Source organism: Babylonia areolata, chromosome 26 (genome assembly GCF_041734735.1).
Source record: "Babylonia areolata isolate BAREFJ2019XMU chromosome 26, ASM4173473v1, whole genome shotgun sequence".
In the NCBI taxonomy this organism is placed as follows: Eukaryota; Metazoa; Mollusca; class Gastropoda; order Neogastropoda; family Buccinidae; genus Babylonia; species Babylonia areolata.
In genome coordinates, this window is record NC_134901.1 from 46745510 (window position 1) to 46756427 (window position 10918).

The 10918-nt window shown below is 51.1% G+C and overlaps 1 protein-coding gene across 4 annotated transcripts in view; it reads left to right on the forward strand.

Annotated features, from left to right (window-relative positions):
* Nucleotides 1–10918, forward strand: part of LOC143300857 (inositol 1,4,5-trisphosphate-gated calcium channel ITPR2-like) — a 393676-nt gene that overhangs the window by 376378 nt on the left and 6380 nt on the right. For all 4 annotated transcript variants that reach the window (XM_076614816.1, XM_076614817.1, XM_076614818.1 and 1 more), the window contains 6 exons: nucleotides 936–1111; nucleotides 3536–3688; nucleotides 4107–4184; nucleotides 4969–5088; nucleotides 6741–6878; nucleotides 7143–7398. In XM_076614816.1, the coding sequence (XP_076470931.1) occupies nucleotides 936–1111; nucleotides 3536–3688; nucleotides 4107–4184; nucleotides 4969–5088; nucleotides 6741–6878; nucleotides 7143–7398 (921 nt within the window). The remainder of the gene's footprint in view (nucleotides 1–935; nucleotides 1112–3535; nucleotides 3689–4106; nucleotides 4185–4968; nucleotides 5089–6740; nucleotides 6879–7142; nucleotides 7399–10918) is intronic.

Genomic DNA, 10918 nt, shown 5'->3' on the forward strand with positions numbered 1-10918 from the left:
ATCGCTTCCTGGGAAACTGATGCCCTTGACCGCTCTCGCTGGGGGACGCCGTGCTCTAGTGGTATAAAGATGTTTGAAAACAAGAGAACACTGGCCATTAAGGAGAAGCGTGAGCGAAGGAAGCAGGGCTCAACTTCTGGAGACGTTTTCCCTTGCAACACCTGTGGGAAGTGCTGCGCATCCAGAATCGGCCTCTTCTCCCATATGAGGACACACACCGACAGATAAGCCTGCCTGCCTACTCATCCGTCAGACCGACGGGAGACTCCATCAGTAGTAGTAGTAATAGTATCATCACTTTTCTTCTGAGTTGTAGTAGCAATGGTACTGGTATCTGTGGTAGTAATGACACGTCCATTGCGGCCAGCCCTCTCTGTGCGCTGTACAAACATGGAGTCACGAGCACAACAGGCTGCTTGCCTTTTGACGGTCATCATTCTTTTTCCTCTATCATTCCGTCATGCTTCAATCACACATGTGCACGCAATCTCCCTCTCTCTCTCTTTCTTTCTGTTTCTCTGTCTCTCACGCACGCACGCACGCACACACACACACACACACATATATATATATATATAAGGTGGATTTTTCAACTGAATTTCTGCCAGGGACCCTTTCGTTGCCAAGGGTTATTAAACGTGTGAAGGTGCATGCTGCACACTGTGTGTGAATGTGTGTGTGTAAGTGTGTGTGACTGAGTTTGTGAACCTTTAAAAAAAAGTACATGAGCATAATGGTAGAAAAAGCTAACATCAAACAACTTGTAGATCAAATGTCCTATTGGACTGCGCACTAAACCCTTCTTCCATAGCAAGCATTCAAAATGCATTCAAGTGATTTTTTTTCCAAACTCCTGATTAAAAAAACAATAACAAAACACAATTTTACAAACAGTATGTATGTGTGTGTGTTCGTGCGTGCGTGGCAAATTCCAGGCAAATCCCTGCTGTGGGTGGCGGTGCTGGGCCTGGTGGTGTTCTACCTGTACGGCATCATCGGCTTCGCTATGATGAGGAGCATGTTTGACCCCAACAGCAACCTCTACTGCAACACGCTCTGGCAGTGCACCGTCACCGTCATCCGATACGGGCTAATCGGGGACCTCTTTGAGGTGGGTGTCTCTTGGAGGGGGACCTCTTTGAGGTGGGTGTCTCTTGGAGGGGGATCTCTTTGAAGTGGGTGTCTCTTGGAGGGGGATCTCTTTGAGGTGAGGGTCTCTTGGAGGGTGGGTGTCTTTGAGGGGGATCTCTTGGAGGGGGATCTTTGAGGGGGGTGTCTTTGAGGGTGATCTCTTTCAGGTGGGTGTCTTTGAGGAGGATCTATTTGAGGTGGGTGTCTTTGAGGAGGATTTCTTTGAAGTGGGTATCTCTTGGAGCGGGTCTCTTTGAGGTGGGTGTCTTTGAGGGGATCTCTTTGAGGTGAGTGTCTTTGAGGAGGATCTCTTTGAGGTGGGTATCTCTTGGAGGAGGTCTTTTTGAGGTGGGTATCTCTTGGAGGGGGTCTCTTTGAAGGTGGGTATCTCTTGGAGGGGATCTCTTTGAGGTGGGTATCTCTTGGAGGGGGATCTCTTTGAAGTGGGTATCTCTTGGAGGGGATCTCTTTGAGGTGGGTATCTCTTGGAGGGGGTCTCTTTGAAGTGGGTATCTCTTGGAGGGGATCTCTTTGAGGTGGGTATCTCTTGGAGGGGGTCTCTTTGAAGTGGGTATCTCTTGGAGGGGATCTCTTTGAGGTGGGTATCTCTTGGAGGGGGTCTCTTTGAAGTGGGTATCTCTTGGAGGGGATCTCTTTGAGGTGGGTATCTCTTGGAGGGGATCTCTTTGAGGTGGGTATCTCTTGGAGGGGGTCTCTTTGAGGTGGGTATCTCTTGGAGGGGGTCTCTTTGAAGTGGGTATCTCTTGGAGGGGATCTCTTTGAGGTGGGTATCTCTTGGAGGGGGTCTCTTGGAGGTGGGTATCTCTTGGAGGGGGTCTCTTTGAGGTGGGTATCTCTTTGGGGGGGTCTCTTTGAGGTGGGTATCTCTTTGGGGTGGGGGGGGTCTCTTTGAGGTGGGTGCCTCGGAGGCGATCTCTCTTTGAAGTGGGTGTCTGTTAGAGGATTTGGTGTCTTTGAGGTGGGTCTCTTTGAGGATGGCGTCTTTGAGGTGAGTCTCTGAGCTGGTTGTCTCTGGGGAGATCTCTTTGAGGTGGGTGTCTTTGAAGGAGCTGGTATTTTTGCTGGGATCGATTTAAAGTAGGTGTGAGAGGATCTCCCTCTTTGAGCTGGGTGACTCCGAGGTGATCTCTCTTTGAAGTGGGTGTCAGAGGATCTGGTGCCTTTCAGGTGGGTCTCTTCGAGGTGGGTGTCTCTGAAGTGATCTGTTGTGTCTTTGAGGGGATCTCTTTGAAGTGGGTCTCTGAGGGGATCTCTTTGAGGGGGTGTCTTTGAGGGAACTGGTATCTTTGCTGGGATCTATTTAAAGTAGGTCTGAGGGGATCTCTCTGAGGCTGTGTCTTTGAGGAGGTCGATCTCTTCGAGGGGATCTGTTTCAGGTAGGTCTTTAAGGTTGTGTCTTCGAGGGGATCTGTTTCAGGTGGGTCTTTAAGGTTGTGTCTTCGAGGGGATCTATTTGAGGTAGTGGTGTCTCTCACTGTCTTTCTTTCTTTCCCCTCACTCCCTCTCTATTTCCTTCCCTCTGTCTCTCTATTTCCCTCCCTCTGTCTCTCTCTCTCCCTCTCTATTTCCCTCCCTCTGTCTCTATCTCTATTTCCCTCCCTCTGTCTCTCTCTCCCTCTCTATTTCCCTCCCTCTCTCTCTCTCTCTATTTCCCTCCCTCTATCTCTCTCTCTATTTCCCTCCCTCTGTCTCTCTCTCTATTTCCCTCCCTCTGTCTCTCTCTATTTCCCTCCCTCTGTCTCTCTCTCTATTTCCCTCCCTCTATCTCTCTCTATTTCCCTCCCTCTGTCTCTCTATTTCCCTCCCTCTGTCTCTATCTCTCTCTCTATTTCCCTCCCTCTGTCTCTCTATTTCCCTCCCTCTGTCTCTATCTCTCTCTCTATTTCCCTCCCTCTGTCCCTCTCTCTCCCTCTCTATTTCCCTCCCTCTCTCTCTCCCTCTCTATTTCCCTCCTTCTGTCTCTCTCTCTCTATTTCCCTCCCTCTGTCTCTCTCTCCCTCTCTATTTTCCTCCCTCTCTATTTCCCTCCCTCTCTCTCTCCCTCTCTATTTCCCTCCCTCTGTCTCTCTATTTCCCTCCCTCTGTCTCTCTCTATTTCCCTCCCTCTGTCTCTCTCTCCCTCTCTATTTTCCTCCCTCTGTCTCTCTATTTCCCTCCCTCTGTCTCTCTCTCTCTCTCTCTCTCCCTCTCTATTTCCCTCCCTCTGTCTCTCTCTCTCTCTATTTTCCTCCCTCTGTCTCTCTCTCTCCCTCTCTATTTCCCTCCCTCTGTCCCTAACTCCCTCTCTATTTCCCTCCCTCTCTCTCTCTCTGTGTATTTCCCTTCCCCTCCTCCCCCCTCCCCACTTCCACCCCTTTAACCAATAACATGTGCATGCCAACAGACCATGACCCCACACGAGAACGAGAAGACCTTCGAGAAGTTCGGCTTTGTCGTTCTGTACCACGTGTCTTTCTTCGTCTTCATCACCACCATTGGCCTCAACATCATCTTCGGCATCATCGTCGACACCTTCTCCGAGCTCCGAGACCTCAAGGTAATGAAAACGATGGGGTTTGTTTTTCCTTTTTTTCTTTTATGGTGAGCCAGTTTGGCCGAAACACACCTTGCACTACTGATCCCTTTCTGTCACTCCTTCCTGTCCTCGGGCACACCAATGGCCCCAGTGGGTAGTAAGGCGTGCATTTTCCGTGTGTTCGATGACTGTGTTCAGTTACCAGGGTTGTTGTTTTTTTTTTAATGATCTAATGTTCTGTTGTATGCATTCTAAACATGTATGACACATGTTTACAACTGTCTGGGTTTGTTATTGCTCTAGTTTGAGTTGTTGTGTTAAATGTTAATCCTTTTTGTATAGTTTATTCAATATGGCCATGGTTCGAATAGGGTGATTGCATATCTTCGTGTGGATACATTCCGAATGTGTGTGTGTGTGTGTGTCCTTCCTTTCACAGTGGACGGCCGAATCGGACATGAGAGATACCTGTTTCATCTGCAGCCGCAACAGCTACGACTTCGAACATCACGGCAAGGTATATAACAGCACACGTGTAAAAAATCCCTTTTCTCGTCTTCCTCTCTCTCCCTCTCTCTCTCTCTCCCTCTCTCTCCCTCTCTTGCTGTCTTTCTTTGAATGCGTCTCTTTCTCAAAATGCGTCTCTGTCTCTCTCACGTACCTTATTGCTATACCAACCGAACCATGCCATCCCAAGGAAAGCCTTGCCACATACTATACCATACCTTGCCATACTATGCCATACCATACCATGCCATACTATGCCATACCATACCATACTATGCTATACCATACCATGCCATACCATACTATGCCATACCATACCTTGCCATACTATGCCATACCATACCATACTATGCCATACCATACCATACCATACCATACCATACCATACCATACTATGCCATACCATACCATTTCATACCATGCTATGCCATACCATTTCATACATACTATGCCATACCATACCATACCATACCATACTATGCCATACCATACCATTTCATACATACTATGCCATACCATACCATACCATACCATACCATACTATGCCATACCATACCATTTCATACCATGCCATACCATTTCATACCATGCCATGCCATGCCATGCCATGCCATACCACACTGTAACATACCATGTCATGCCATACCACGCCATACCCTGCTGTACTGTACTGTACTGTACTGTACTATCCTATCCTATGCTGTGCTACGCTATGCTATGCTATGCTGTCCTACACAATACTATACTATACTATACTATACTATGCTATACTATAGTGCACCTTTTTCCTCCAGGGGTTTGACCACCACGTGAGGTCGGAGCACAACATGTGGTCCTACATCTTCTTCTTCATCCACCTCAACGGAACCAAGGTCAACGACTACACTGCTCTGGAGATGTATGTCTTCAAGTTGGTGAGTCTCCACTACAATGCAGTGCAATGCAATACAACGCAAAGCAGTACAATACAATACAATGCAATACAATACAATGCAATGCAATGCAATGCCATGTAATACAATAAAATACAATACTACATCAAGGTCAACGACTACACTGCTCTGGAGATGTATGTCTTCAAGTTGGTGAGTCTCCACTACAATGCAGTGCAATGCAATACAACGCAAAGCAGTACAATACAATGCAATACAATGCAATGCAATGCAATGCCATGTAATACAATAAAATACAATACTACATCAAGGTCAACGACTACACTGCTCTGGAGATGTATGTCTTCAAGTTGGTGAGTCTCCACTACAATGCAGTGCAATGCAATACAACGCAAAGCAGTACAATACAATACAATGCAATGCAATGCAATGCAATGCAATGCAATGCCATGTAATACAATGCAATACAATGCAATGCAGTGCAATGCCATGTAATACAATAAAATACAATACTACATCAAGGTCAACGACTACACTGCTCTGGAGATGTATGTCTTCAAGTTGGTGAGTCTCCACTACAATGCAGTGCAATGCAATACAACGCAAAGCAGTACAATACAATACAATACAATGCAATGCAATGCAATGCCATGTAATACAATAAAATACAATACTACATCAAGGTCAACGACTACACGGCTCTGGAGATGTATGTCTTCAAGTTGGTGAGTCTCCACTACAATGCAGTGCAATGCAATACAACGCAAAGCAGTACAATACAATGCAATACAATGCAATGCAATGCAATGCCATGTAATACAATAAAATACAATACTACATCAAGGTCAACGACTACACTGCTCTGGAGATGTATGTCTTCAAGCTGGTGAGTTTCCGGAACAATACAATGCAGAGCAATACAATACATTGCAATACAATGCATTGCAATACAGACAATGCAATGCTTTCAATACAATACAATGCAATGCAATGCATGCATACATAGTCATTCATTCATTCATACTCTGTTGTTGCCGTGGGTTCTTTTACGCGCGTTGAGCACATCCTACACACGGGACTTCGGTTTACGTCTCACCCGAATAATAGCGTCCAGGCCACCTGTCATGGTCCAGTGGAAGGTGGGTGGTGAATCTGACAAGTGTTGGGTCCGATCCGGTTTGCTGACAGTCTCTCGCTGCCTGGACCCACGGGGCCCTACACGCTAACTGACTTGGTGGACTGTGAAGGGTTTGTGTGCTGAACGTGCATGGAACTTGTCTGGCCTGTTCGCCTGTCACTATGTCTGTCTGTCTGCAGTGTGCACTTCCATGGGCACAGACATCTATATCCTATATCCACACATAATGTGATACGTAGTGTATGCGTCAGCACTCCCCCCCCCCCCCCCCGGCAACCCCCCTCCGCCCCCCCACACACACATATTCCCCCATACCCACAAATATGCTGAACACGCAATCACAAAATCACACACTGGCGCGCGCGCACACATACTACACACACACACACACACATAATCGTCTAATATCACTGATGTGAAAAGACGCTAAACTAAAGAACAGAAACACACACACACACGCACACACAACAACAACAACAACAGCAACACATGCTTACGTCAACCTCTGATACTGTTGGGTTTGTGTTTTTTTCAGCTGAAAAAAGAGAACTACGACTTCTTCCCTCTGGACCGAGCACTGTCACTGGCCTCCATGGGCAAAGACTCCACAGAGACTAAACTGGACGATCTCCTCAGTCAGGTCACCTCCATTGTGGAGAAACAGCGTATGGAGGTACGTGTGTGTGTGTGTGTGCGCGCACGCGCCCATTTATTAACAAACGTACGCTTTTTGCATAATTCTGATAGAGGATTGGAATATTTTTTTTATAAAAAAAAAAAACCTGGTCCGTGCGAAAATGGAATCCTAAAGAAACTCTCCATTCTCAGTCCCAAAGTTGACAAAAAGGCAGGTAGAAAACGAAATACGTAACAAAACTACACACCACCCTCTAACCTAACCGAACCGAACCCACACTCTCTCCACACACCAAAACAGGAACTGGAGAAGAAGCGACGCGAGGAGCGCATGCGCCAGAAGCTGTGGGAACAGAAGCACCGCCTGGGCAGTTTCCGGCGTCGCGCGCGCCTTCCTGGGGCCGTGGACACGGAGGCGGCGCAGCTGGAGGACGAGCGGGAGAGGGAGCGGGAGAGGGACAGGAACCGACTGTCCCAGCTGAGCCCGCTGCCCTCCGGCCTGCTGGAGTCCCGGAGACGGCCCAGCATCACAGAGTTCGCCCTGAGGGAGGGCTCAGGTGGGTGGGTGGGTGGGTTGGTTGGTGAGTGGGTGGGTGAATTGGTTGGTGGGTGGGTTGGTTGGTGGGTGGGTTGGTGGGTGGGTTGGTTGGTGGGTGGGTGGGTGGGTTGGTTGGTGGGTGGATTGGTTGGTGATCGGGTGGGTGGATGGGTGGGTTGGTTGGTTGGTGATCGGGTGGGTGGGTTGATTGGTGAGTGGGTGGGTGGATGGGTGGGTTATTTGGTGTGTTGATTGGTGAGTGGGTGGGTGGGTTGGTTGCTAGGTGGGTGGATGGGTGGGTTGGTTGGTTGCTGAGTGGATGGGTGGGTTGATTGGTGAGTGGGTGGGTGGGTTGGTTGGTGAGTGGGCGGGTGGGTTGGTGAGTGGTTGTGTTGGTTGGTGAGTGGTTGTGTTGGTAAGTTGTAGGTAGGTTGGTTGGTGAGTGGGTGGTGTGTGAGGGGTGGAGTGGGTGGGTAGCTTGGTTGCTGGGTGGGTGCAGTGGTTGGTTGTTGACCGAGTGGGCAGGTGGACTGTGGTGGTGGGTGGTAGTTGTGGCTGGGTGGATGTAGTGGTGGTTAGTGGTGGGTGGTGGAGTGGGTGGATTAGTGGTGGGTGGTGGATGGTGATTAGTGGCTGGGTGGTGTGAGTGGTGGTTATGTGGGTGGGTGGAGTGGGTGGGTTAGTGGCTGGGTGGGTGGAGTGGGTGGATTAGTGGCTGGGGTGTGTGAGTGGGTGGTTAGTGGCTGGGTGGGTGGAGTGGTGGGTTAGTGGCTGGGTGGACTGTATGGGTGGTTAGTGGCTGGGTGGATGTATGGGTGGATTAGTGGCTGGGTGGGTGGGTGGTATTAGTGGCTGGGTGGACTGTGAGTGGGTGGATTAGTGGCTGGGTGGTGGAGTGGGTGGATATGGCTGGTGGGTGGAGTGGGTGGATTAGTGGCTGGGTGGACTGTGAGTGGGTGGATTAGTGGCTGGGTGGGTGAGTGGGTGGATTAGTGGCTGGGTGGGACTGGGTAGGGTGGGTGATATAGTGGCTGGGTGGGGGTGGGAGTGGGTGGGTTAGTGGCTGGGTGGGTTAGTGGCTGGGTGGGTGGAGTGGGTGGGTTAGTGGCTGGGTGGGTGGAGTGGGTGGGTTAGTGGCTGGGTGGACTGTGAGTGGGTGGATTAGTGGCTGGGTGGGTGGAGTTGGTAGATTAGTGGCTGGGTGGACTGTGAGTGGGTGGGTTAGTGGCTGGTGGACTGAGTGGATGGATTAGTGGCTGGGTGGACTGTGAGTGGGTGGATTAGTGGCTGGGTGGGTGGAGTTGGTAGATTAGTGGCTGGGTGGACTGTGAGTGGGGTGGGTTAGTGGCTGGTGGGTGGATTAGTGGCTGAGTGGGTGGATTAGTGGCTGGGTGGACTGTGAGTGGGTGGGTTAGTGGTTGGGTGGACTGTGAGTGGGTGGGTTAGTGGGTGGGTGGACTGTGAGTGGGTGGATTAGTGGCTGGGTGGACTGTGAGTGGGTGGGTGGAGTGGGTGGATTAGTGGCTGGTGGGGTGATTAGTGGCTGGGTGGACTGTGAGTGGGTGGATTAGTGGCTGGGTGGGTGGAGTGGGTGGGTTAGTGGCTGGGTGGACTGTGAGTGGGTGGATTAGTGGCTGGGTTAGTGGTTGGGTGGACTGTGAGTGGGTGGGTTAGTGGTTGGGTGGACTGTGAGTGGGTGGGTTAGTGGCTGGGTGGACTGTGAGTGGGTAGATTAGTGGCTGGGTGGACTGTGAGTGGGTAGATTAGTGGGTGGAGTGGGTGGATTAGTGGCTGGGTGGACTGTGAGTGGGTGGAGTGGGTGGGTTAGTGGCTGGGTGGGTGGAGTGGGTGGATTAGTGGCTGGGTGGACTGTGAGTGGGTAGATTAGTGGCTGGGTGGACTGTGAGTGGGTGGGTTAGTGGCTGGGTGGACTGTGAGTGGGTAGATTAGTGGCTGGGTGGAGTGGGTGGATTAGTGGCTGGGTGGACTGTGAGTGGGTGGATTAGTGGCTGGGTGGACTGTGAGTGGGTAGATTAGTGGCTGGGTGGACTGTGAGTGGGTGGATTAGTGGCTGGGTGGACTGTGAGTGGGTAGATTAGTGGTTGGGTGGACTGTGAGTGGGTGGATTAGTGGCTGGGTGGGTGGAGTGGGTGGGTTAGTGGCTGGGTGGACTGTGAGTGGGTGGATTAGTGGTTGGGTGGACTGAGTGGGTGGATTATTGGCTGGGTGGGTGGGTTAGTGGGTGGGTGGACTGTGAGTGGGTAGATTAGTGGCTGGGTGGACTGTGAGTGGGTAGATTAGTGGGTGGATTAGTGGCTGGGTGGACTGTGAGTGGGTAGATTAGTGGTTGGGTGGACTGTGAGTGGGTGGATTAGTGGCTGGGTGGGTGGAGTGGGTGGATTAGTGGCTGTGTGGGTGGAGTGGGTGGGTGGACTGAGTGGGTGGATTAGTGGGTGGAGTGGGTGGATTTGGGGCTGGGTGGACTGTGAGCGGGTGGATTAGTGGCTGGGTGGACTGTGAGTGGGTGGATTAATGGCTGGGTGGACTGTGAGTGGGTGGATTAGTGGTTGGGTGGACTGTGAGTGGGTGGATTATTGGCTGGGTGGGTGGAGTGGGTGGATTAGTGGCTGGGTGGACTGGGAGTGGGTGGATTAGTGGCTGTGTGGGTGGGTGGATTAGTGGGTGGAGTGGGTGGATTTGGGGCTGGGTGGACTGTGAGCGGGTGGATTAGTGGCTGGGTGGACTGTGAGTGGGTGGATTAATGGCTGGGTGGGCTGTGAGTGGGTGGATTAGTGGCTGGGTGGACTGTGAGTGGGTGGATTAATGGCTGGGTGGGTGGAGTGGGTGGGTTAGTGGCTGGGTGGGTGGGTTAGTGGCTGGATGGACTATAAATGGGTGGATTAGTGGCTGGGTGGACTGTGAGTGGGTGGATTAGTGGCTGGGTGGACTGAGTGGGTGGATTAATGGCTGGGTGGGTTAGTGGCTGGGTGGGTGGGTGGGTTAGTGGCTGGGTGGACTGTAAATGGGTGGATTAGTGGCTGGGTGGGTGCAGTGGGTGGATTAGTGGCTGGGTGGGTGGGTTAGTGGCTGAGTGGGTGGAGTGGTTGATTGTTGACTGAGTGGGTTGGGGTGGTTGGCTGGCTGGTGAGTGACTAGATGGGTGGGTGGATGGGTGGACTGTGAGTGGGTGGATTAGTGGCTGGGTGTTTTGGATGGGTGTGTGGGTGGAGTGGTCGGTTGTTGACTGTGTCGGCGGGTGGGTGGGTGGGTTTGTTAGCTGGCTGGTGAGTGACTAGATGGGTCGGTTGATTGGTTGGTAAGGGGTGGGATGGTTGAGTGAAGAGGGGATGGGCAGATGGGTTAGTGGTTGGTTAGTTGCAAAGTGCGTGGATGGCTGATGAGTGGCTGCATGGGTGGGCCGGATGGTGAGAAGGTTGGCTGATTTGACTGGTTCACTTTGACTGCTTTCTGTTGCAGGGTGGGTTAGATTGTGGGTTGGTTTGAATGAGCCGGATGTCGTTTTATAGCGGTCTTTGGGG